The 27,987-nt window shown below is 43.9% G+C and overlaps 1 protein-coding gene across 4 annotated transcripts in view; it reads right to left on the minus strand.

The window, feature by feature from the left end:
- The window catches only part of kirrel3 (kirre like nephrin family adhesion molecule 3), a 960,216-nt gene that overhangs the window by 205,992 nt on the left and 726,237 nt on the right, over positions 1-27,987 (minus strand). For all 4 annotated transcript variants that reach the window (XM_062960868.1, XM_062960866.1, XM_062960867.1 and 1 more), the window contains 2 exons: positions 26,022-26,179; positions 9,896-10,046 (listed from right to left, as the gene is read on the minus strand). In XM_062960868.1, the coding sequence (XP_062816938.1) occupies positions 9,896-10,046; positions 26,022-26,179 (309 nt within the window). The remainder of the gene's footprint in view (positions 1-9,895; positions 10,047-26,021; positions 26,180-27,987) is intronic.

A 27,987-nucleotide genomic window follows, 5' to 3' on the forward strand; every position in this document is an offset into this window, starting at 1 on the left:
ATCTTTCAAATTTCAATAAAAAAATTCAAGTAAGTGTTGGAAATGTGATGACCAAGTGGGAACTTTTTTCCACTGTTGGTGGACCTGTAATAAAGCAAAGAGTTATTGGAAAGAAATCCACCAAAAAATTCAAAAGATGTTGCAAATTAAAATAAATCTGGATCCAAAATATTTTCTCTTAGGGATGCTTAACACTGAAAAAGAAAAAGATAAAGAAATTCTTTTTAATTACGTTACTACGGCAGCAAGAATGACATATGCCAAATATTGGAAAAAGAAAGAAACTCCCGAGATAAGGCGTTGGAAATAATGAATATGGACAAGTTGACGTATTTATTAAAAAATAATCACGGTAGACCTAAAAAACAAACTAACTGGGAATTGATAAAAAAAAACTACTTGAAAGAAGAGGAAATGAAGGTGTTAATTTAAGCATAGGATTTGTTATTATAGATTGAGTGTAAGAAGATACCGACACTAGAGAGAAAGAGATAAGAAAAGGCAATCAAAAACCCACTAAAGTAACTGTGTAAAAGATGGAAGTCAATGTATGTACATATTTATTCTATTTTATTTTATCATTTTTGTTATTATTTTTATTATTATTTCTCTCTCTCTCTCTCTCTTTTATTATTTTCACCTTTCTTTTCTATAATCACCTTTATTCCCACACTTTTGCTGTACATATCACTCGAAACTTTAATGAAAATTAAAAAAAAGACTGCTCTCTGATGCCTATACATTCCAATTTCTGCTCTATGTGCCCCACCTCACAAATCTTGGTAATTTCTATCTGAAAAGAGGTCTCCTTTTAAGTTCACATGTCACTAGGTATGAGGTTATTCTGGAAACCAATAGTTTCACAAATGATTTGCTCAAAAGAATACCATAAATATATCTGTGTGCAGTAATAAGAGCTTCCCAGTTTCCAGATTCTCCTAAGGAGAGAAAATAAGGGAGGCCCACTTTAAGAACAAAAGGAATAATTGGGGCTCAAGAATGTAAATAGCCCACATCAGCCTTTAACTGTCATTAAATTGCACAGTCAATCCAAATCTGCATCCCACCCACCCTGAAAAGAGACCCGAGGTTTGCAACAGAGAGGCTAAGCGACTCCAGCTGGAACATCTGTTCAAAGTCATTTCCGTTCCACCAGCCACATCAAAGCAGGCCTCCTGTGAGTTATGTGCCGAACATCACAAGTGGGATTAAAATCATGTTTAATAGTTTGATATGCCATAAACTATTTATATTGCCGGAGCCCAATGGCTGTTTGGAAATTTGCATCCTGCGTGCCAAGAAGGAGCTGAGCGAGGTTACCGCTTCTCTCAGACTCTTCCACCCACATTCACAGTTTTCTCTCGCTATGCTAATATTCCCATATTTGTGTCAAAACTTCAACCTGTTTTCACAAAGCAAGAGGCAGTGGGAATATTTTTTTAAAAGACCACTGGTGAGGTGGAAATGTAAGTGGAGGTGGAAGTAGAAGCTCAAGAAAAAAGACTTGAGTCCTACCTTGAACAAGCACAGTGCACTCACGATATTTCACAGAAAAGCTGGTGAGAAATTTCAAAAATGTTTGGGGGAAAATATGTTTTGAATACCAAGAAATTCTGGTGACAAGAATATTGTGCTGACAGGAATCTTTGCACTTCAGGATCTTTCTGCACAAAATTTATATGTTAGTTCACATAGAAAACTGCATGTTTCTGCAAAAAATGCAGTTTTTTAAAAAAAATAAAAAAATATTTTTATTCAGAAAAGCTATTTCTTACACATAAAATGTTATAACTGGGGACTTAATTCTGCACAAATTTAGCATGCTAGTGATTTCCATAGGTAAGGTAAAGGTTTCCCCTGACGTTAAGTCCAGTCATTTCTGACTCTGGGGGTTGGTGCTCATCTCCATTTCTAAGCTGAAGAGCCGGCATTGTCTGTAGACACCTCCAAGGTCATGTGGCCAGCATGACTGCATGGAGCGCCCTTACCTTCCCGCCGGAGGTGTTTTCGAACTGCTAGGTTGGCAGAAGCTGGGGCTAACAATGGGCGCTCATTCTGCTCCCCGGATTTGAACCTGCAGTCTTTTTATTTTGGTCCACAAGTTCAGCAGCCCAGCGCTTTAACACACTGCACCACTGGAAGCCCCCTTGATAATGATTAGGGGATCTAATTCTAAGTTTGGCCCCAAAGATCTATCTTATTTCTCTGAATTGTAGACTTTTATGCTCTCTTTCATAAAAGCAAAAAAGGGCTGATGGGGCAATAGTAATTTGGGAAATTTATAAAGCCTGCAGGAACCCCTGGGGCGCAGTGGGTTAAACCATGGAGACGCTGAACTTGCTGACAGAAAGGTCAAAGTTTTGAATCCAGGAAGCAGGGTGAGCTTCCACTGTTAGCACCAGCTTCTGCCAACCTAGCAGTTCAAAAACATGCAAATGTGAGTAGATCAATAGGTACCATTCCGGCAGGAAGGTAACAGCGCTGTATGCAGTCATGCCGGCCAAATGACCTTGGAGGTGTCTATGGACAATGCAGGCTCTTTAGCTTAGAAATGGAGATGAGCACCAACCTCCAGAATTGGACACAACTAGGCTTAATGTAGGGGAAAACCTTTACTTTACAATGCCTGCACAGGCACATGAGTGGAGTGTCTAAAGGGAGGCAGGGAGGGATGAGCCTCCGGTGGCCTAGGGGATAAAAGCCTTGTGACTTGAAGGTTGGGTTGCTGACCTGAAAGCTCCCAAGTTCAAATCCCACTCGGGGAGAGTGCGGATGAGCTCCCTCTTTCAGCTCCAGCTCCATGCGGGGACATGAGAGAAACCTCCCACAAGGATGGTAAAACATCAAAACATCCGGGCATCCCTTGGGCAACGTCCTTGCAGACAGCCAATTCTCTCACTCCAGAAGCAACTCCGGTTTCTTCTAACATGAAAAAAAAGGGAATCTTCCCTTGGTGCAAAATGTAAGGGGATTCTTCTCCCTCCCTTAGATGACAAAAAAGGGAAGAAGTGACAAATGATGCATCCAGTTCTCTCAACTCTTCAAGGCAAGCCCATCTTTTCTTCTCCCTTCCCTTCACCTTGGAATTTCCTTGAATAAGGAGATAAGGAGTGTGGCCACAGTAAGTGCTAATGGGAAATTACAATCCTTTAGATGTTAAACTGCAGCTTCTATGACATAGGAGCATATTGGCCAACACAGTCAATGGTACAGTATGCTCGAAGTTGGAGTTCAACAACATCTGGTGGAAGATAGCTATCTGTCTTTGTTCTGAAAGTATTCATGGAGGAACACTGAAATGGAGCTAAAGGAAAGGATATTGGAATAGAGACCAGAAGCAGGTGCAAACATGGCAATTTGATTATATATGAATAATAGAAATTTGCAGCAGAAGATCGTAGTAGGTAAAAGAGTTGTGTTAAACACCTAAGACAAAGAGTAAGAACATCAAAAATTCACATTACCACTCAGAACTCAGCTGGGATTTTTTACAGCTTGAAACTAGATATGTAATTGGTTTTGAGTGAACACTGGGAAAAGGGGGGGGGGCATTACCCACTATGATTTTTTTGTTGTTTCTGTTATTCTCATTGTTGTTATGTGCTTTCAAATTTGGAGTTTTCTTGGCAAGATTTCTTCTGAGGGTTTTTTCCCCTTTGCCGCCTTCTGAGGCTAAGAGTGCATCTCATTGTAGAATTAATGCAGTCTGACACCACTTTAACCACCATGGCTCAGTGCTATGGGATCTTGGGCATCATACTTTTAAAGGTCTTTGGCCTTTTCTGTTTTTCTTCCAGACCGAGGTCTTATCTCAACTGGACCCAGAGCCTGCATTGGACCAGAAGTCACTCCTGGATGTCCAAATTATATTAAGGGACTTCTGGACTAGAATGCAGGGCAAAATGGGTTTTACCCAGTTTCACCCAATGTTATGAGAAGTTGGGAAGCAATTCCACACTTTGGGATCAGTACAGACAGCTGGACAAGACCTAATCCAAATAGCCTGCTGTCCACATGGGCTGGAGGCACCACCCCCTTTTCTCTGTACTCAGGAGCACAGGAAAAGTTGGGTTGATTGGGTCTGTATCACCCTCCTACCATTATGGCAGATGGTATGGAGCTTCAAAGAGCTACTTGTGCTGGTACGGCTGTACCAGAAGCTCCAACTTTATTTTCTTGCTGCTAATGTTTGCAGTCATAGGGCAGGCTGCCTGTCCATCCTCATTAAGTTTGGTTCTGCCCCTTGTTCAGGGCTCTGGGAAGGAAGGAGCCATTTTTAAGTCAGTCTCTCTTAAGTAAGCTAAGCTATAGGACGTAGACCAGTTCGTCCCGTAGAAAAGCTTCATATCTCAAGAACATCTGGGGATATAGAACATCAGAGAAAACAGAAACAGAAATTCCAGGGGAAAAGCTCTGGCTGAGAGCTCACAGCCTCTCAGCCTCACATCTCCTGAGGGAAACAGCCCTAAAGTTTCCAAAGAAACCTCGGAGAGGGAACAGCATTACAGATCCACAGAACCCCAGCTGAAACATCTGCAAGCCTTGGTTGGTAGGTCCACTCGATACCCAGACACATTTGGAATTGGTAGTGGGTCCCACATCAGCTAGGACCATATAATAGACAGCCTGGGATTGGTTATAAGGGGGTTTTCTTCTTATAGAGAAAGCACAGTTATCCAAAGCCGACTGCCCATCCCCTGGGGACAAGACTGAAAAGGCCAACAGTTTATTAAGGAAACCTTGAAGTGTTATTTGACTCCTTGAAGATTTATTATTTGTCCAACAATAAAGACTTTGTTATTTCATTAAAGACTCAAAAGACCATCTATTTCAGGAAAACCCTCAAGAACCTCTCTTTGAGGTGCCCTGGCTTCCCACTGGGCATAAAGTATACGTTCTATACAAAAGACAATAGTTACAGGCCCAGCGCGTGACAGAACACTACTGGACATTGCTGGATGCCTTTGCTGATGCCAGTAAAGTTGCCCAATGACAACCAGGAGCTTGTCTGGAGCTCCATGGTAGTCTAGCAGCAATGACAAGGACATATAAAGGTACGGTGGCAGTCCAGTGAAGCTGAATTGCTTTCAGAAGTAGCCCAATTGTTTACAAGGGTCCAAAGTCATGGCTTTGGTCACTATGGAACTTCATATTAAGTGGTCAGAATTGATCTGCTCCTCCCATTCACACCTTAAACTACAACACCATACTGGCTAGATCTGCCATTTAATTCTTTCACATCTTATTATTCCTAACTCGGGTATTCAACAATATATTTAGTATTTTCCCACACATCATTCTTAGGTCTATATTTCTTGTTCTAGCCCAGTTTCATATGCACCATGCTTAAAAGCTGCTGTGTTGCGTCTCTTTGAACAGGTGACATATGACAACCTGTCAGCAATTTATGCTGAATCCGACTAAATTGCATTCTTAACCTCTCCCCATTTATTTTCCTCGGTTCAATCACAATGGACAACGGAGCCATCAAGAAGTGTACATTCAGCATCATACGGTGACCTTTCCCTTTCCTCCCTAGTCCTTCATTTTCAGGCTGCTTTTGGATCTTGTCAATTCATCTGGCAATAACCTCTAGTCATTCAGAGAGCTAAATCTTCTAAACTTTGTCTTGCATGTCGATGGCTGCTGTGAACATTTTCCTTCAACCTTGATGGCTGACCAGTGAATGATTGTGTTATTAAGAATAAATCCATTCAAAAATGTTGTTGCTAAGATGATTTCTAAAGCGTGTCTCTCTGGCTACAGCAGAAGAAGGATCTCCACTCCCTCCAAGGTCTCATGTGTCCTTTCAGTACCCATATATGTCATATCTTGACATATTCCATTCGGTGCAATCAGATAGAGCAAGAATAGCAGTGTTGGTGATACAATAATGTTGCATTTGTTCCACTGTGGGTGCATCTATGCTATAGAATTAATGCATTTCAATGCCACTTTAATTCTCACGGCTCAATTCTATGGAATCCCAAGACTTCTTGTTTGGTGAGGCACCAGCACTCTTTAACAGAGAAGGCTCAAAACCTTGTAAAACTACAGCTCCTATGATTCTACAGTACTAAGCCATAACAGTTAAAGTCATCTTAAACTGCATTAATTCTATAGTATAGATGCATCCTAAGATGGTATTTGTAGTAGTCAAGAAGGGACATACTACTTTCTGGCTTTCACTATGGCAGCTGGAGAAAGAAAAGAGATGCTGTAGATAAAAGGGAAGGAGAATAGGAGACAGACACATATAAACATGGGGGGCTAGAAGAAACAGAACGGAGATTGAGAATGAGAAGGGGAACAAGAGAATGAGAAAAGAGGATCAAGGGCTGAAACATATTGGTACTTCCATTGAATACATTGTTAAATAGTGAGCCAACCATTATGTCTGCAGTGTAGATGCACCTTGTATGGTAAAGCAGAAATAATAATAATAATAATAATAATAATAATAATAATAATAATTGCTGTCAGAAAATCGCACAGACTGACTACAAACAGAGGCACAACTATGTGGCCCAAATGATTCATTGGAACTTATGCCTCAAGTACCACCTCCCTGCAGTAAAGAACTGGTGGGATCACAAACCTGCAAAGGTAATGGAAAATGAACATGCAAAGATACTGTGGGACTTTCGAATCCAGACTGACAAAGTTCTGGAACACAACACACCAGACATCACAGTTGTGGAAAAGAAAAATGCTTGGATTATTGATGTCGCCATACAAGGTGACAGTCAAATTGATGAAAAACAACAGGAAAAACTCAGCTGCTATCAGGACCTCAAGATCGAATTTCAAAGGCTCTGGCAGAAACCAGTGCAGGTGGTCCCGGTGGTGATGGGCACACTGGGTGCTGTGCCAAAAGATCTCAGCTGGCATTTGGAAATAATAGACATTGACAAAATTACAATCTGCCAACTGCAAAAGGCCACCCTTCTGGGATCTGCGCGCATCATCCGAAAATACATCACACAGTCCTAGACACTTGGGAAGTGTTTGACTTGTGATTTTTTGATACGAAATCCAGCATGTCTATCTTGTTTGCTGTGTCATAATAAAATAATAATAATAATAATAATAATAATAATAATAATAATAATAATAATAATAGACGATCACTCTCAAAATCCAAGCTAGAGGCTTCTGGGAGTTGTATCCGAGAACTTTATAAGCTCTGGCCATCCCTGCTTACTAGGAAAAAACATAGACAGAAACCTATCCTGATTTCTCATTAAAGCAACATCACACTTGCTGTTTATGCCATCTGTTTCTTATATACAGGGCCAAAACAACAGAGTAGGCAGGCTAGAGGAAACTGAGTAAGCAAAATTAGAAACAGAAATTAAAAGGAAGGCTGCAAACTCAGCCAAAGTTTTTCAGAAGCTAAGACCAGTAAAATCATGAAGAGAATGCAAGAAACCAATAAGAGAGAAGTAAATTTAGTATGATAGATGTTTATAAGGGTCGATTAACCCTATGTGCTTAAAAACACAGTTGAAACAATGGCACCATCCCTCACAGGCTTCTTTTGGTATCATCTTCTGGTAGGCTTCAACATCAAAATATAACAGCATCCAAGCTGAATCACAATGCAAACATATAGTGTTATCACCATTTAATTATTATATGAGGACTTCATCACATGAAGCTCCTAAAACAGAGGCTTTAGTAGTCTCTGCCTAGCCCTTTTTGATATTATCCCAAATCACTGAGAAAAGCTCAAAGTGAGCTTAGCTAACTGCAGCTGCCAGGGTGTAACTCCTTCCAAACAGTACATTCCCCATCTTTGTCCATGTCCACTTTTTTTGGTGAAAATTGCACAACTCCAAGAGTTCACAATCTCACAAGTCTGGCCTTTTACTCTGCACACCTCTGGGCATTCACATTTTTAACATACCGAAACATCATCCTTACAACCACTTAAAATACTAATTTTTTAAAAATAAACAGTTTGCAATTAAAAACATTTTCCTATTTTGTGTATTCTGCATGGGGCAGGTGTAGTTTTGACGTGGAAACCTTGTTTGGTGACACACAACCATGTAGGAGCGGAGGTTCTGCAAAAAGTCTTGCAAGGAAAGAAAAATCTAATTAAGAGGGGAAATCCATATAGGCAGCATGGTACAATACTTATCCAACACTCGCTTATCCAACGTTCTGGATTATCCAACGCATTTTTGTAGTCATTGTTTTCAATACATTGTGATATTTTGGTACTAAATTCGTAAGTACAGTAATTGCTACATAGCATTTCTACGTATTGAACTACTTTTTCTGTCAAATTTGTTGTATAATGTGATGTTTTTGTGCTTAATTTGTAAAATTATAACCTAATTTAATGTTTAATAGGCCTTTCCTTAATCTCTCCTTATTATCCAACATATTCGCTTATCCAATGTTCTGCCGGCCCGTTTACGTTGGATAAGTGAGACTCTACTGTACTTGAATTTTTAAAAAAGGAAACCATCAGGGGGACAGGAGAAACTTATGGCTTTGCAGCCAGAGATTTTGTCTGTCTTCCTTCCTGAAGCAGAAATGGCAGAAGATTGGGAAAAGGAAACTGCGACAGATAGAAACTCACAATACATCCACAACAGATGTCATTGGTCCTAAAGCCATGGGGCTGAAAATGCCTTTAAAGACTCTTAGAAAATACATTCAGCAGCCCTTAGTTTTGCCCACTTCCAAAAATGACTGCTTCAGCACAAGCTGAAGATTAGTTTGCAGTGAGTTTAGAATAACGTCATGTGATGTTAAGCTTCTTCATTTGTGGCCAGGGAGCCTCCATCATGGGTTATAAGCCTCATGTGATAACGTCCTAAATCCCCTCAAATTGTGGATCTGTGGACTAATGTGGATTCTGAGAATTCCTCATGTACTGCACAAAAATGATGTCCTGAATGCAAGTATGAAACACTTGGGGACCCAGATGCTGTAGGGCTGCAACACCCATAATTTCTCACAAATGAATATTTTGGTTAGGGCTAATGGGCATTTCAGGTTAACCGGAATTGGCAGATCACAAGCTAACCCCATCCTAAGGGTTTATGGCAGGGGTCCCCAAACTAAGGCCCGGGGGCCGGATGCAGCCCTCCAAGGTCATTTACCTGGCCCCCGCCCTCAGTTTTATAATATAATATTTTTATATCAGTTTTAATAATATAATATATTGTATATACATATAATATTGATAATAATCTTATGTTACACAATATAATACTAATAGTAATACCATATAATAATATTAATTATATGTTATATATTACATATTATATAATAGTATAGTGGTATAGTTCAATATAGTAATATATAATGCTAATATTGTGTTATGCTAATAATATAATATATTGTATGTACATACAGCTGCTCTGAGTCCCCTTCGGGGTGAGAAGGGTGGGATATAAATGTAGTAAATAAATGCAGTAAATAAATAAATAATTTTAGACTTAGGCTCAGCCAAAGTCTGACATGACTTGAAGGCACACAACAACAACAACAACAATCCTAATTAACTTGACTATCTCATTGGCCAGTAGCAGGCCCACACTTCCCATTGAAATCCTAATAGGTTTATGTTGGTTAAAATTGTTTTCATTTTTAAATATTGTATTGTTCTTTCGTTGTTGTTGTTGTTGCACTACAAATAAGACATGTGCAGTGTGCATAGGAATTTGTTTGTATTTTTTTTTTCAAACAATAATTCGGCCGCTCAACACTCTGAAAGATTGTGGACCGGCCCTCTGCTTAAAAAGTTTGGGGACCCCTGGTTTATGGGGTTGTGAAAAGGAATGACTGCAATAGTTTGCAATACAACTTCAGATAGTAAGGATGTAGGTTGATTTCCAAGAGGATTTTTGCTGAAACAAAGAGTAAACAAACTTACGTTGAATGTCAATAGTGACAGAGGTTTCCTTTCCGCTGGGGATGGCTTTGTTGGTGGCTCGGCAGGCAATGGTCTGGCCATTCTCAATGTCCGATGGAGAGACAAAGAGTGTGCTCATGATACTCTCTCTCTTCCCATCACGGAGCACGGTCTGCAAGAGACAATGAAGAAACCTGATATTGAGCAGTTCAGCAGTGACAGCTCTATGGTACCATGTGGCAACAGTCCAACAGGACAAATTTTAGCATTGAAACAACACCACATGAAGCATGACATGGTTATTTTGACTCTTCTTTATTTATTTATTATTTATTTATTTATTTATTTATTTATTTATTTATTTATTTATTTACAGTATTTATATTCCGCCCTTCTCACCCTGAAGGGGACTCAGGGCGGATCATATTATGTACATATAAGGCAAACATTCAATGCCCATTAACACATCAAACAGAGACAGACAGACAGACAGACACAGAGGCAATTTAACCTTCTCCTGAGGGGATGTTCAATTCTGGCCACAGGGGGGGAGCAGCTGCTTCATCATCCACTTTGATGGCACTTCCTCATTCCAAGTCATAAATTAGTTAAACTTGCCTCCCCACTTTTATAAGTGCTACCTTATTTCCTACTTGATAGATGCAACTATCTTTCAGCTTGCTAGGTCAGCAACGAGCAGGGGCTATTTTTTATTTTATTTTTTTAATTGATGGGTGCTCACCCCGCCATGGGCTAGCCTCGAACTCATGACCTCATGGTCAAAGTGGTTTATTGCAGCAGCTGTTTACCAGCCTGCGCCACAGCCCGTCCCCTGTACAAGAAATGGTCAAGTCAGAGAACAGACTGAACATATTAAACACCCAGAAAGAACTAATAAGGAAAAGGGAGCAGATTTTTGGTACATCAGGTTCCAAACTGAGTGTTGAGTGATATGTCTGGAGATTTAACCATGGGGGAGAATTTCATTTGAGATTAATTTTGTTAAGAATTTAACAAAATGTGTAACTTTCTTCATTCGCACACAGGAAAAACTGGAACTGGCAGATTTCTCCATTCCTATTGTGAGCCTTTCCTGAGTTTTTGGCAGAGCTTAGACAACTTGGCTAATGTTGAATTTTCCAAAGTTTGGTTTTTAGCATGTTTGTACCCAAAGATACTTTGAAGACATGGGCCAATATTAAAGAAGTCTCAACCTGCAGTAAATTCACTCTTATTCAACCAAGAGAGCAGGAGTCCATGGTCAAGTCATCCGCCATCGTAAATATAGAAACAAGGCAAGTCATACAAACATTAAAATGCTCTCTTGTTGCCTTTGTGGATGCAACCAATGGACCCATTTTGGTGCTCTTGTAAATCGTAGACTTTCCCACCCACTGAGTCTGCATGTCTGCTTGCTTTCATGAATATATTTATTTACCTAGACATTACTATACCACTTTTCATTTTAAAACTCCCAAAGTGGGTTACAGCATTAAACAGTATTAAAACCGTAAAAAAAATTAAACAAAATTAAGTAATAAAGCAGCCAAATTTTTTGTTTAAATCGCTCAAATCGCTAGCGGTGACTGACTAGATAAGTGATCAGGAAACAGCACAGGCAAATTTATGGTATTTATCATTTATTTCAAGGTACGCTTTCAGCCAGCATGTTTAATTCCATCTAGTCAGACAGGCTATGCATATTAATAAAATGGAATATTTAAAAGCTCATTACCACACTGTGTTGAGGATGCTTTCGCATGCATATCAAGAGGGCACCCGCATCTGTGGCACTCTAGTGCCAATCCTTCACGCTGCCAAATACCAAAGGTTGCCCAGGTGTGGTCGCCAGGGAGTCGGGATTCTAACACTTCATCTTTTTTTGGGAAATGTTTTATGAGGGGGGCATGAACGCTGCTTGGCTCAGAATTAATCTCCTGTCAGATCTGATCTGAATCCTTGCCTGGGTTTTAATGCGAGCCACATCAGGATCTGGAAATTGAGATATACTCATCAGTCCTGACAAGTGTCAAGTGCAGACTGCAGTGCTAATGCCCTCAGCTCTGTGATATTTTGGTTCATTGCTACACATGTGAAATTTGAGAAAATCTTCCCTGCTGTAGGGTGGTAGAGAATTATCCCCGGGCGATGCAAAGAATCTAATGGATTTTGATGCATTGGGGGGTGGGGGTGGGTCAGAGTCTTATTTAAAAAAGGGCTGATGTTTTTGTGGATGCTTTTGGGCCCATTCACATTACACAATTGTAATGTTATATTATAGGATGCCAATGGGGTATAGTAGTTTGAGTGTTGGACTCTGGGAAGCCAAGATTTGAATCCAGCTATGGAAACCCACTGGGAGTCCATGGGCAAGTCACACACTCTTATCCTCATTGGAAGGCAATGAATGAATCCCACTTTGAAGAATTCCTGCCTCAAAATCACTATAGTGAACAACCAGAAGGGACACAAAATTGTCATGCCAACATTGTATGGAATCCTAGGGCTTGTAGTTTGGTGAGGCATTAGGTCTTCCTGCGGAACAATTCAATGTGCTCCTTCTGAAATTCCAAACCCCATGATCCCATAGGATTGAACCAAGGCAGTTAAAGTGGAGTTATAGTGCTATAATGGCATAGTGCTCACACTTTAAATGGAAATAGAAATGACTTGATGGTTTCAAGGCTGAAGTTCTACATTACACAGTTTCTGGGACTCATTGTGAGACAAAGGCAGGATATATCCAAGGTGATGTGTGTGAAATCATTGCTCCCAATAGGAATCTTTCCTTAAAATGAATTTTTTCTTTCAATTCCCAATCATTATTTTTTCATGTCAGGAGCAACCTGAGTCGCTTCTGGTGTGAGAGAATTGGCCGTCTGCAAGGACGTTGCCCAAGGGACACCTGGATGTTTTGATGTTTTTACCATCCTTGTGGGAGGATTCTCTTATGTCCCCGCATGGAGCTGGAGCTGATAGAGGGATCTCATCCGCGCTCTCCCCGGGTGGGATTTGAACCTGGCAGCCTTCAGGTTGATTATTATCAAATGATTAGCAGCACAGTAACACAAACTGGGTTGGTGAACAAAGGATTTCCCCAGGCAGAAATTAAGCTTGCTAGACCAATAATGCTAATCAAGGTGATTAATTACAAGATTCACGCTGGCCTCCAACAGACAAGAGTTCTTTCTCCCACACTGGACCTTCCACAGATATATAAACCTCCCTTGCTTAGTTTTCCAATACACCTCACAACCTCTGAGGATTCCTGCCATAGAGGTGGGCGAAATGTCAGGAGAGAATGCTTCTGGAACATGGCCATACAGCCCAGAAAACTCACAGCAACCCAGTGATTCCAGCCATTGAAGCCTTTGACAAGACAGGTAACTTAGACCTTCAGATGAGCATTTATTTAGCAATATAGTTTAGGCATCCAAAGAAAAGGGATAGGCAAATTACCAATGGAACATGAACAAAGCAAACAGAAAAGTCATAAGTGAACAGTTTTTAGTGTCTCACCCAATGCTAGAAGGTTGAAGAAAAAATTAATGAGGGAGAGGGCAGAATTCTTGCTTGTGTGCAGCAAAATCATGTCTGTGTTTTCTCTTGGGGAGTAACAAGCAGGGATGGACAACTGCCAGAGTTGATAGGCCATGGTGGGGCTCTTATGAAATACATCAAACAACTACATTTGCCCCGCTGTGCTGTTTTTTAGGATAAAGACAGTGTTTTTTGTATAGCATTAGTGTCTGCCTAGGTTTCTAGGGAGGCAAGGTCAAGATACCGACTTAATTGTCCTGCTGTGTGCACACTGCATTTCAATAAGAAATGAGGTGTGCCAGTTTAGGAGGTGGAAAAAGAGGAGTGCGCAGATTAGAATTGTAAATGGGAATGAGTTAGGGAGGTGGAAAAGAGGAGTGTGGAGACTGGAATTGAACAGGGAGGGCTGCTGAATCCACCAGTTTTCTGGACTTCTCAAAATGTATGCACTCTTTTCCTCCCGTGCCCCTGGCTTTCCCATTTTCCTCTGACTCCAGCATCTAGCAGCTCAGGTTTAGCTGTTTCCCGAGAAACTGCTGATGGCAGGAGAAATTAAATGTCTTAGGATTTGGGTGCAATAAAGCACGAATCCTTCTATAATACTGCAGGCAAATCAGATGGCAGGAGAAAGAGAAAGGGAGAGAAAGGTCATGCTACTTATGCTAATCAGATGCTGGATTCTCTGATAGCAACCAGAAGGCCCGGAGGATAAGCTTGGCTAAGGCAGATGAAGCAGCCTGGACCGGAGGATGCTGTATCCCGCCAGGGACTAAAATCTAAATGTGTGTATGTGCACACTATGGGAAAGAAGGATGTGGAATTTTACTTTGAGCCTTTTTGTCTTGACCCACAACAATTTTACTTTGAGCCTTTTTGTCTTGACCTGGGCTGTGGTGCAGCTGGCTAGTAACCAGCTGCAATAAATCACTACTGACCGAGAGGTCATGAGTTCAAAGCCCGGGTCGGGTTAAGCCCCCGACCATTAAATAGCCCGGCTTGCTGTTGACCTATGCAGCCCCGAAAGACAGTTGCATCTGTCAAGTAGGGAAATTTAGGTACGCTTTATGCGGGAGGCTAATTTAACTAATTTACAACATCATAAAAACTGCCAGCAAAACACGAGGAAAGGACTGAGGAAGTACAACCACTAGTGGACAGTGAAGCAACAGCTCCCCCTGTGGCCGGAATCGTGAAGCTGGAAAAAAATGTTAAATGCCTCTGTGTCTGTGTCAGGACCCTGGCTGCAGAGCACCAATAACCTTACACAGAGGCCAGTCTCTATCTAATATCTTTATTTAAGAAATATATAAAATCAATAAAAACAAGTGAAGAATATAGTTCAGAAGCAGACCTTTCAGATGAGGTCAAATATAGTCCAGAAATGTATTGTCCAATATAAGATATTAGAGTTCAAAGTTTTAATCCACTTGACCGAAACACACACTTTGCCAAGCAATAGTGTGGGGAAATAACAGAGTCTTTAAAGTCCAATGAAGCTTGACAACAAGGCTGGAAATAAACTTGATTCTTGGCTAGATCCGTGACTGAAGACGAGGCAAACATGAAGCATGAAACAGAGTCCGTGGTAAAACCGTGAGACAGGGCAAGGCTTGAAGCTTGATCTGGGAAGCAAGGAACTGGGATTACGAAGTCCACACATGATCTCTCTCCTCAAGCTGATCAATTGACTCCGCAAAGAATCCCTCGCGCCAAACACCTATATTGGGTCTCGTTTTCCCGCCAACAGAACTCTTTCCCTAGAGAACGAGAAGCGAAACCCAACTCTGTCCAGATGCATGACTCCTTAGAATTTCCCAAGGGAAGCAAACCTAATCAGCCATTTGTTTGCCAGCGATTCTCAGGCTTCTCCGATTAGCCTCCCTGACTCCCCTATCTTTAGAATAATTTTCCCTCCTGGGAAACGGGGGGGAGTTCTGCCTAAGGCCTGTTTGGCTGAATTCTTGTGGGCAAACATCAACATCCTGCAGGTGAAGAGACTCCGGCTCTTCCTGAACCGGCGAAAACCCCATGTTTTCCTCTTCGTCTGCCACAATAGTACTAGGAACAGGACTACAAGGCCCATGAGTCATCACACTATCCCCGCCCTCAAGGCCCCCCTCAAACAGGGCCCCTCTCCTCGAGTTGCGGGGCCGCGGCTTGGTAGGGTAGGCCTGATGGAAGCGGCGGACTAAGTCGGGGGCATGGACTGTGGAAGCGTCTTCCCAGGAGCGTTCTTCGGGGCCAAAACCCACCCAGTCAATGAGCTACTGAAGGCGGCGGCGATGGAAGCGAGAATCCAAAATGTCCTGAACCTCGAATTCCTCCTCCCCGTCCACCAAAACAGGGGCGGGGGCCGACCGGCCCGCATCAGGGCGTACACCATCCGCCGGAAGGAGCAGGGAACGATGGAACACCGGATGAATGCGCATGGAGCGCGGAAGTTGGAGTTTGAAAGTCACGGGGTTAAGTTGCGCCACCACTGGCTAAGGACCAATGAAACGGGCATCTAACTTCCGGCAGGGACGGTGGGAGGGCAAAAAGCGAGTGGACAACAGAACCCGATCTCCTACCTTGATCTCGGGGCCCGGCTGGCGATGGCCGTCAGCGTGGCGTTTGTAGTCCTTCTTGGCTTGATCCAGTTGTTGGTGTAAAAGTTCTTGTACTGCTGTGAGTTCCTGCAGCCAGTCCTCCGCTGCAGGGACTTCTGAGGTTTCAATGACAGAAGGAAAGAAACGTGGATGGAAACCGTAGTTTGCAAAGAACGGGGTTTCTTTAGTTGAAGCCTGGACACCATTGTTGTATGCAAACTCTGACAGAGGTAATAGGGAAGCCCAATTGTCCTGTTGGTAGTTTACATAACAGCGAAGGTATTGTTCCAAAGTGGCGTTGGTGCGCTCCGTTTGCCCATCCGTTTGGGGATGGTGAGCTGAAGATAAACGAGAGTCTATGCCCATTAGTTTTTGTAGTGCTTTCCAGAAACGAGAGGTGAATTGAGATCCACGGTCAGTGACTAAACTCTTGGGCAATCCATGTAGTCGGAAAATATGTTGAAGGAATAAATCTGCAGTCTCTTTGGCCGTGGGGAGACCATCGCAGGGGATGAAATGGGCCAACTTGGTAAAAAGGTCCACCACTACTAGAATCGTGGTGAATCCAAGGGAGGGTGGTAAGTCAGTGATAAAATCCGCGGAAATTATCTCCCATGGGCGAGAAGGAGTGGGAAGGGGATGCAGTAGCCCTGATGGCTTCTCCCTTCGTGTCTTGGAACGCTGACATACAGGACAGGTATTGACATATTTCTCCACATCCTTGCGGATCTTGGGCCACCAGAAATCTCGTAGGATCAAGTGCATGGTTTTAAATAGCCCAAAATGTCCTGCTGGCTTGCTGTCATGACACAGATGAAGTGCTTTTTCTCTGCCGGGACCTGGAGGAATGTAAACATGATTCCTGTAGCATAGTAGCCCATCCTTAAGTGAGAATGGGAAACGTAGTCCTTGGCGAATCTCTTCGTCTGCCACAATAGTACTAGGAACAGGACTACAAGGCCCATGAGTCATCACAGTCTGTCTATATTTGTCTGTTGGCATTGAATGTTTGCCATATATGTGTTCATTGTAATCCGCCCTGAGTCCCCTTTGGGGTGAGAAGGGCAGAATAGAAATATTGTAAATAAATAAATAAATAAATAAATAAATAAATTGAGCTGTTATGGTAAAACAACTGACATACAACTTAACATTCCAAAAAACTCCTTTCTCCATTTTAATGCTGGAAATGTGCTATATGAGCGAAGAAATAGTGTTAGGCTAGGACTCTGGCGAGGAATCCAAGGCCGGAGTTAAAATGGCTGGAAGAAACATTAACAACCTTAGGTATGCATATGATACCACTCTGATGGCCGAAAGCGAGGAGGAGCTGAGGAGCCCTATCACCAAGGTGAAAGAAGAAAGTGCAAAAGCTGGGTTGCAGTTAAACATCAAGAAAACCAAGATCATGGCAACTACACCTATTGATAACTGGCAAATAGAGGGAGAAAACGTGGAGGCAGTGACCGACTTTATATTTCTAGGTGCGAAGATCACTGTGGATGCAGACTGCAGCCAGGAAATCAGAAGACGTTTACTTCTTGGGAGGAGAGCAATGGCCAAGCTTGACAAAATAGTGAAGAGCAGAGACATCACACTGGCAACGAAGGTCCGCATAGTGAAAGCAATGGTATTCCCCATAGTAACCTATGGATGCGAGAGCTGGACCATAAGGAAGGCTGAGCGAAGGAAGAGAAACGCTTTTGAACTCTGGTGCTGGAGGAAAATCCTGAGAGTGCCTTGGACCGCAAGAAGACCCAACCAGTCCATCCTCCAGGAAATAATGCCTGGCTGCTCACTGGAGGGAAGGATACTAGAGGCAAAGATGAAGTATTTTGGCCACATCATGAGGAGACAGGAAAGCTTGGAGAAGATCACGATGCTGGGGGAAATGGAAGGAAAAAGGAAGAGAGGCCGACCAAGGGCAAGATGGATGGACGGTATCCTTGAAGTGACTGGGTTGACCTTGAAGGGACTGGGGGCGGTGATGGCAGAAAGAGAGCTCTGGTGTGGACTGGTCCACGAGGTCACCAAGAGTTGGAGACGACTAAACAACTGAGAGGCAGCAGGACGCTGGCAGACCAAAGTTCAAATCCCTGCTCAGTTATGGCAACTCATTGGATAGCCTTGGTCAAGGTGCACTCTCTGTGCCTCAGAGGATGGGAATGGCCAAACCAATTCTGAATAAATCTTGCCATAAAACTCCTTTGATAAGGTAACCATAAGTCAGGCCCCCTCCAAATAGCTAAATAAAATTCTACATTATCTGCTTTGAACTAGGATATATGGCAGTTGGACTCAGATATCCCAGTTCAAAGCAGATGTTGTGGGATTTTCTGCCTTGATATTCTGTGTCAGCTCACCACAGCCGCTCCTGAATGAACACACGAGACTCTCTGTGATATCACCAGAAACTTTACTGCAGGAAACATAAACATCTGAAAAGCCAAGAATGGGAGACTCCGGCCAACCATCCTTTATATACCCTCCCCCTCATTTGAAAAGTCTCTTCCCGCTCAGTAAAACCCCGCGCAAATTCCCCGCCAAGTCCAGCAGCCGTTTCTTCTCCGAGTCCTGAGACGCAGGTGTCTTATCAATGTCAGTGACCCTGAAACTCAGAGCCACATACAGGCTCTAGTAGCAGGGTTCTGACATGGCGTCCTCCTCCCCTTCGTCCTGGAAGGAAAAGATTAAACACAACTATTGTTCTCCGCTGTCCAGAGTTCCTTTATACTTTTTTAACAGGCTGCAATGGAATACCGGGTGTACCTTTCCTAGGTCCTTGGGTAGCCTCAGCTCATAGGTCACTTCGTTTATTCTTTTCGCTACCCTGAACGGCCCTATATAGCGTGGAGCCAATTTCTTAGATGGGAACCCCAATTTCAGGTTTTTTGTGCTCAACCAAACCAGATCTCCTTCGCCCAATTTGTCCCCCTCTCGGCGTCTACGATCTGCAAAGAGCTTGTACTTCTTTTGTGTTTCCCGCAATGCCTCCACCACGGTCTGCCACCCTTGCTTAATTTTGGCCGGCCATTCCTTGTCGGTCTGGCCCTCTCCTTCCTTCCACTCGGGTAGCCTGGGGAAAGGTGCCACCTCCTGTCCGTATACTATTTCGAATGGGGCACGACCTGTGGCCGAATGTACGGCCCCGTTAAAAGCCATCTCAGCAAACGGAAGAAGGTCCGCCCAATCGTCCTGTCTATAATTGGTGTACATCCTCAAGAATTGGCACAGTGTCTGTTGGGTACGTTCGACCCCCCCGTTGGTCGCGGGATGAAAAGCCGAGCTCAGATTCCTTTCCGCTCCTAACAGCTGTAAGAATTTTCCCCAAAATTTTGCAGTGAATTGGACTCCCCGGTCGCTAATTATTTTGTCGGGGCACCCATGTAGGCGATATACATGCTTCACATACAAATCAGCGAGCTTTTCAGCCGAGGGGAGTTTTGGCAGGGCCACAAAGTGTGCCTGTTTTGAGAATAGGTCCAATATTGTCCAAATGTATCTGTAGCCTCTGCTGGGGGTAGTTCGCCTACAAAATCCATTGCCACGCATTCCCATGGCCTCATGGGCTCCACCACCTTCTGCAATAGCCCCTGGGGCTTCCCAGGTGGTGTCTTGCCCTCTGCACATAATTCACACTGCGTGACGTACCCCCTGGCGTCTTTCCTCATTCCGGGCCACCAGCATTGTTTGGCCAACAGTTTAATAGTCCTGGTGGGGCCTAGATGACCTGCACCCTTGTTATCGTGGCATTTCCTTAACATTTCTTGTCTTAAACATTCAGGAATATACAATTTCTTATTAACAAACACCAAATCCCCACACAGTTCTCCCTGTTCTTTGTTCGTTTGTAACCATTTGTCCATTCCATATGCTCGCTTCAACTCTTCCTCCCATATTTCTCCTCCCCCCGTGGAAATGGCAGTGCGTTTGTTTTCTTTGGCTGCTTGTGCTCGAGTCAGTACTGCCAGGCCCCATTGCTTATCTAGGAAAAGGCTCCCCTCAGATTCCTGAATTCCTCCCCCGTGCTGAGGCATCCGAGAGAGAGCGTCAGCGAGTATGTTGTGTTTCCCCTGGAAGAACTTGAGTCTGAAATCAAAACGGCTGAAATATTGGGCCCATCTAATCTGCTTCGCTGATAGTTTACGAGGGGATCTCAGATACTGTAAATTTCTATGATCAGTCCACACCTCAAACGGTGTTCCACTTCCTTCCAGAAAGTGTCTCCAGCACTCTAGTGCTTTCAGAATCGCTAAGGCTTCTCTCTCCCAAATCGGCCAGTTTTTTTCTGTATCGCTAAACTTTTTCGACAGATAGCCACATGGCTTCAGGTTCCCCCCCTCGTCTTTCTGCAGCAGAACTGCCCCATATGCCCGGTCTGACGTATCGCAATGTAGTACAAAGGCCTTAGACATATCAGGGTGCTGTAGGACAGGCTCCTCGGTAAAACGCTTTTTTAGGGCTTCGAAAGCTTCCTGGCATTCTATTGTCCAGGTCAGTTTGGCCCCTGGGGCCTTCACTTTGGCTGTTTCTCCCCTGCCTTTAGTCTTTAACAAATCCGTTAATGGCAAAGTGAGGCGCGCAAAGTCCTTGATAAATGTTCTATAGAAGTTTGCGAACCCCAGGAAGGATTGCAGCTGCTTCCGTGTTCTGGGGGCTTCCCACCCCCTTACGTCTTCCACCTTCGCAGGGTCCATCGCCACTCCCTGGGAGGAAATCCTATACCCCAGAAAGTCTATCTGGTCTTTATTGAACTCACACTTGGCAAGCTTCGCATACAGCTTTGCTTCCCTCAACTTTTGTAGGACTTCCCTGACTAGTTCTACGTGTTGCTCCTTGGTCCGAGACATTATCAATATGTCATCTAAAAAAATAAAGACTCCCTTGTACAATAATGGATGCAACACTTCGTTGATTAATTGCATGAACGCGGCCCCTCCCCCGCATAAACCGAATGGGAGCACACAATAATTGAATAATCCGAAGGCGCAGGAGAAGGCCGTCTTCCACCTGTCCTCTGGTTTGATCTGCAATTTATGGTAAGCCTCAATTAAATCCAATTTAGTGAATATCTGTCCCTCCGATAACTGGGCGATCAAGTCCTTCACTAAGGGTAGAGGGTATTTATTTACAGTACTGATTGCATTCAGGCCCCTGTAGTCAATGCAGAGCCTCAGCGTTTGGTCCTTTTTCCGCCTAAACAACACAGGTGCCCCTAAAGGGGAGTTCGAAGGTTCTATGAAACCTCTCGCTAGGTTTTTATCAATGTACTTTCTCAGTTCCTCCTTTTCCCTAGCCGACATCGGGTATATCTTTGCCTTGGGAAGCTCTGCTCCTGGGACTAGCTCTATTTTCACTTCAACTCTCCGCTTCGGTGGGAAATTGTCTGCTTCCTTCTCGTCAAACACGTCCACAAAATCCCGATACTCTGGGGGTAATTTATCTGCCAGTTCTGCTATTCTGATAGAGTCTTCCTCCCCCCCTTTTCCCCGGCTCCCTCTCAACTTCCTGGCTCCCTTCTTCCAAACTCATCCCGAAAATCATGCTCTTATCCTCCCAGTTGATTTGCGGGTTGGCCTGCCCCAGCCACGGCATGCCTAGTATAACATTATAGCTGGCTATTTGTGATATCACAAATGACACCTTTCCTTCCCAACTCCCTATCTTACACTTTACTTCTTCGGCACTGTACCTAGCTAACGATCCTGATGCTGTGGATCCGTCCAACTGCGAAAATGCTATTGGGGATTCTAGGTTCGTTCTTTCGCATCCTAATCCCTCGGCTAATTCAGGGGAAATGATGTTCCTGGAACATCCACAATCCACAAACGCTTTGCAGGTTGCTTGTTTGCTGCCATTTTCAAGCTGAATGGGGACCACTATCATAGCTTTGTCCTGACTTACCAACCCCCCCGAATGGTGCCTCATCGGTGTTTCTTCCTCGGCGCGTTTTCCTGCCACGGCTCTTGGTTTGGGCTGGCCTCCGCTTTCCCCTTTTCTCTGCCAGCACTCGGCAGCTCTGTGGCCCAACCGGCCGCACACAAAGCAGCCACTCCTGCTGGCGCTCACGTTCCCTGTCGGCTCCGCTCTCCTCCCGGCTGGGGCTGATCCCTCCTTCCGGCTCCCCTCTTTCATCTGCGGCCGTTGCTGTAGCGCTCCTCGGTGCCTCCTCGCCTGGGCCAGCGATGTCTCGACGCGCCCCGCCAGCTGAATCCATCCGCGCAGTGTGTCAGGCTCATCACGATGCACCGCCCAGGAGAGGATCTCCCGCCTGAGCCCCTCTTTGAAGAGTTCCATCTTTGTCACTGCAGACCATTCCGGCACCTTTTCGGCGAGGCATTGGAATTCCTCCGCATACTCAGATACCGACCTCTGCCCCTGGGAGACGGTCTTCAACTTCTCCCTCGCCCGGATCTGCTCCAATGGATCTCGGAAACGGGTCTCCAGAGCCCCCATAAAGCGTCGGACTGACCCCAGACATGGGTCGCGCCGCGCGTGCAGCTGAACGTACCAGCTAGCCGCTCCCCTCTTCAACACTGCGCCAATGGCCCGTATCCGGCTGGATTCCGTTCTAAAAGTGTGAGCATTATCTTCCATATAGCCCCTCACCGTGGTAAGGAAAAAATCCAGTTCAGAGGACTCTCCCCCAAACTCGATCCTTAGTTCCTCTCGTCTCGGTAGGGGTCCCTGTGGTGGCAATCCCCAATTCTCCGCCCGTCGCAAGCCCCCTTGCGGACCAGTGGGCCCTGTTGCCGTTTCTCTTGGCCCTGTGCCACGCCCGGCATTCGCCAGGGGCACTAGGGTCTCAGCTGGGAGTGTAGCCGGGATTCTCGGAGGCTTTTCCCCTTCGTCGTCACTCTCCTCCACCCGCGTCAGGCTTGTTTGGGTCTTGGGCCGGGCGCCGGGCTCCTTTCGCATTTCCCTTCCCTTCGGTGCTGGGAGGTCTGCAAAGCCCTGGCTGCTTCCCACGCTCACGTCCCACATTGAGCCAGCCCGAAGTTCCCTTCCTCTCTCTGGCTCCACCAAAAACGCCAGGCGCTCCATCGCCCTCGACATTACTGCCAGGGTGGTCTCCATCGCCGACATCCTCTCCTCCAGAAACACCATCCTTTGTGGGCCTGGGGAAGGTGAACCTTCCTCTCCTCCGGTGCTGTCTCCCCGCACCACTCCACGCCTCTGGGTTACCCCATTTGGCTGGGCATAAGCGGTGGATGACGCCAGGGCCGCCAGTTGGTGGAACTCAGCGTCCGGCTCGGGAGTGGCCCTTCCCGACCTTCCTCCTCCTGCGCCCAAGAGTTCTTCATCCTCCACTTGCATGTTACACCTCACCGCTACGGCGGGATGGTGTCTATATTCTTGGCTTAGTGTCAGCTCACCACAGCCGCTCCTGAATGAACACACGAGACTCTCTGTGATATCACCAGAAACTTTACTGCAGGAAACATAAACATCCGAAAAGCCAAGAATGGGAGACTCCGGCCAACCATCCTTTATATACCCTCCCCCTCATTTGAAAAGTCTCTTCCCGCTCAGTAAAACCCCGCGCAAATTCCCCGCCAAGTCCAGCAGCCGTTTCTTCTCCGAGTCCTGAGACGCAGGTGTCTTATCAATGTCAGTGACCCTGAAACTCAGAGCCACATACAGGCTCTAGTAGCAGGGTTCTGACAATTCTGGGTTATATAATAATAATAATAATAATAATAATAATAATAATAATAATAATAATAACAACAACAACAACAACTTTATTCTTATACCCCGCCCCATCTCCCCAAAGGGACTCGGGGCGGCTTACATGGGGCTATGCCCGGACACAACAGCACAAAATCAAAACAAAAGCAATAAACAAATCACCAACAATAAAACATCAACATGGATAGAAACAGTCATAAAAGGTCAATATACAAAATAATGTTAAAAACATGAGTTGGATCAAAAGATCTGGGCAAGGTAGCATCAGATAACCAACATTATCCAACGAAACACCCCACTAAATATAATGTGACATTCCATAGAAGTCCAAGAAGAAGACTGAATGTTTGGAAGGGCCCACAGAGGTGAGCTGAACGTATATTGTTGACATGAAGATACATGGCAACAATGAGAGCCAGTGTGGTGTAGTGGTTAAGTGCTAGAATACTATGGGTTTTGCAGTATAGAGAGAGGTGTCTAGAATACACAGCTAATACACAATACATTGTTCTAGTGCCTCCCCAAACTATAAAACCAGGCTTCCATAGGGTGGAATCATAACAGTCAAAGTGCAACAATAGTGCTATAATTCTGTAGTGTGAATGAGTCCTAGGACTCTGAGAGACAAGGATTCAAATCTTTGATCAACTAAGGAAACCTAGGACCCTCTGTGTAGACACCTTGATCTGGATTAAATGATTGTGTAGAAGCAGCCCCAGTGGCTAACTCTGGACAGAAGAAAGCAGGAGTAAGCCCTCTCTGAGTTTGGTGTCTCTCTCACTGTCTTAGACTACAGTCCAGGAATCTGCAGAAAAGACGGTTGAGAGGAAACATTATAGCCATGTATAAATGTGTGAAAGGATTTCACAAGGAGGAGGGAGCAAGCTTGTTTTCAGCAGCCCTGGAGACTATGACTCAGGAGCAATGGGTTCAAATTACAGGGAAGGAGATGCCACCTGAAAATTAGGAAGAACTTCTTGACTGTAGGAGCTTTCAGCAGTGGAACTCTCTGCCTCCAACTGTGGTGGAGGTTCCGTCTGTGGAGGCTTTTAAACAGAAACCCATCTATCGAGGGTGCTTTGATTGTGCTTTTCCTGCATCACAAAGGGTCAGACTAGATGGCCCATGTGGTCTCTTCCAACTCTATGATTGTATGATTCTAATATTCTACCAAGGGGCCATTCTGGCTGGGGAATTTTAAGAGATGTAGTACAAAACAACAAATATTCCCAGCTTCTCCAAGCCCCATTTTTTTTTTTTTTTGGAGTAAGGAAGTCCTAATGTGTTGATCTTTGGGTCACTTCTGACTTGAAATGTGATGCTCATGAAAGCCAAAATATTTCTGAATGGATGTCAGGACTGATTTTCCTCACCTCTGCTTTAACAAATCCTTGCACAGGATGAGATAGGAATACAGAAGGTGAGAATATTAATTTATTGAAATGTATAATCTGTTCTGTGTCAAAAGCTCAGCAGGAGTAATAGTTTATTCTCTTCCAAATTACATATTTATTATGAATATTAAAATGTGTATAGATATCCCATTAAAAACCCATTAAAGTCCAATTGAAGTCTAATTAAAGAGCTATAAACATAGCATAAATTCACCCCACCCTCCACTGTTTTGATCCCAGCACTCCGAAAGCTAGCAAAGTTAAAAATATTTTCTAAATGTTGTCGGCAATGCTTACATTATAAAGGAATGTCATCATTGTGGAATGAAGGTAAAGCTTGTGTTTATTATGCTTGCACAAGCAACTATATGCCTGCAGAAGGCAGTAGAGATAGACACAGGGAATTATGGCCCGGGCTGTGGCGCAGGCGGGAGAGCAAGCCAGCTGCAATGAATCACTCTGACCAGGAAGTCATGAGTTCGAGGCCCACTCGGAGCCTATTTATTTATTTACATCATTTATATTCCGCCCTTCTCACCCCGAAGGGGACTCAGGGCGGATCACATTACACATATTAGGCAAACATTCAATGCCTTTTTAACACAGGACAAATACAAACAAACATAGCTCCGAGCGGGCCTCGAACTTATGACCTCCTGGTCAGTGACTCATTGCTCTCCCGTCTGCGCCACAGCCCTGGGCCCCTATGTTTGTCTTGTCTTTGTTCCATGTTAAAAGGCATTGAATGTTTGCCTATATGTGTAATGTGATCCGCCCTGAGTCCCCTTCGGGGTGAGAAGGGCGGAATATAAATGCTGTAAATAAATAAATAAATAAATAATTATAATCCAAAACCCTTGGACGGGCAATGATTCTACTATCCTGGCTTTGAAATACTCTTCTTACCCAACTGCGTATCTCAGGTCTCCTTACCTTGGAATAGGTTGCTCCATTTATAACTTCTCCTCTTCGCATCCAAATAATGGATGCTGCTGGTTTGGCATTGTCAGCATGGCAGGTGAGATTCAGAGGATCTCCAGCTCGCAGGCTAATGATAGGTCCACCAAGAATAACTGGGTCGTCTGGAGGCACTGTGAAGAAAGTAAAGTGATGAGATTTATGAGTCTCAAAACAAATCCATGTTTATAGAAACACTAGAATGCACACATCCAAGGAAGTAAGCATGTTAACACGAGCTGAAATCCATTCATAGTTTCCAGAGTATGCACTGGTATAATCTGCAGCCAAAGATCTCAAAGAGGTCATGCCTTAATAATTTTTGTATAAGCAAGGCGCTGTACGACACTGGTGAACTGAATTATAGTTTTCAAAAAACACAAAATGCAAAAAAGAAGAAGAAGAAGAAGAAGAAGAAGAAGAATTATTTCAGTTAAATCACATGAATAGATGTTTACCAGAAAAATGAAAACAGTTCAAACAGCATACCGTGCTAATATTTGTTTAATCAGGATTCTGGATTAAATGGAGAGGAGAACCTTTTGCCCTAGATACATTTTGGACTACAATGTTCATAATTTGGCCACTTGTCCCACAGGCTGAGACTTTTGGGAACTGAAGTCCAAAATATCTTGAGGACCAGAGGTTTCTTATGATACTTAATTTTGATCCAGCTCGATGGAGCCATGGTGGCACAATGGGTTAAACCCTTGTGCCGGCTGAACTCCTGACCTAAAGATCTAAAGGTCAGCAGTTCGAATTTGCGAGATGGGGTGAGCTCCCATCTGTCAACCCCAGCTTCCCATGTGGGGACACAAGAGACGCTTCCCACAGGATGGTAACACATCTGGCTGTCCCCTGGGCAATATCTCTGTAGATAGCCGATTCTCTCACACCAGAAGCGGCTCGCAGTATATTCCCAATTTGCTTCTGACACAATAAAAAAAATCCAGCTCAATGCCCGTTTTGTAACATTTTGGCCCCATTCCCCCCCCCCCCCCCCAAGATTCACAATCTTTGATTTAGGGCTTAAGAAGTACAGACTGTTATTTATTTCAGAGCAAATTTTCCCTGAATTTTAGAAATATACTCTTATGGAGAAACCTTGCATTAGGCACGGTATGAATTCTAATTTGTATTGCGATTGTGGCAATGGAACCACGGAGATGAAATCAATGGAAAATTAAGAAACTAGGGTTTTCTTGCTATTAAAAAAGTGTTTTCTGAGATCTCCCTATGGAGAAGATAGGTTGGGAATGTCTGTCTTAGAATGTCTGCCTCTTTATAAAACAAAAAGAAAACACTCAACAAAGCTTTTTATGCGCAGGGTTTCACCTGTTGTGATGAAACACGGAGAGAGAATAAATGTGAAGGATCTCCACATTCTCCCACTCTGCCCCCCTCCCCCCAAATACTATGTTCAACTAGAAATTTTCAAGGAAACTATTACTGTATCAGAGCCAAGTCTGGTGTAGTTAAGGCTTTCTTCTGCTCCAGACTCCTCTGTTCCCTCTTAGATTAGTTGCAACTTTGAACATTGGATGGACGTTTCCAGCAGTATTGTGTGCCATCTTTGTCTATAATCAAAGTATTTGGGAGTACAATATTTTGGTCTTTGTCGGACATTTAAGACACATTGGCTTGAGGATTTTACACCCTACAGTTAAAGTGTTATGTCTCCATATTAACTGCCATGGTTCCATCTTATGGAACTTAGGATTTGCAATTTAGGGAGCAGTATTTCGAATTCTCAACCAGACACCTCTAGCGCCTTCTCAAACTACAAACCCAAGGATTCCAGAGAATGTTGCTATGATGGCTAAAGTGGAATCATAGTGATTTATTTTATTTATTTATTTATTTACAGTATTTATATTCCGCCCTTCTCACCCCGAAGGGGACTCAGGGCGGATCACATTGTATACATATAGGGCAAACATTC

Source organism: Anolis carolinensis, unplaced genomic scaffold (assembly GCF_035594765.1).
Source record: "Anolis carolinensis isolate JA03-04 unplaced genomic scaffold, rAnoCar3.1.pri scaffold_8, whole genome shotgun sequence".
NCBI lineage: Eukaryota > Metazoa > Chordata > Lepidosauria > Squamata > Dactyloidae > Anolis > Anolis carolinensis.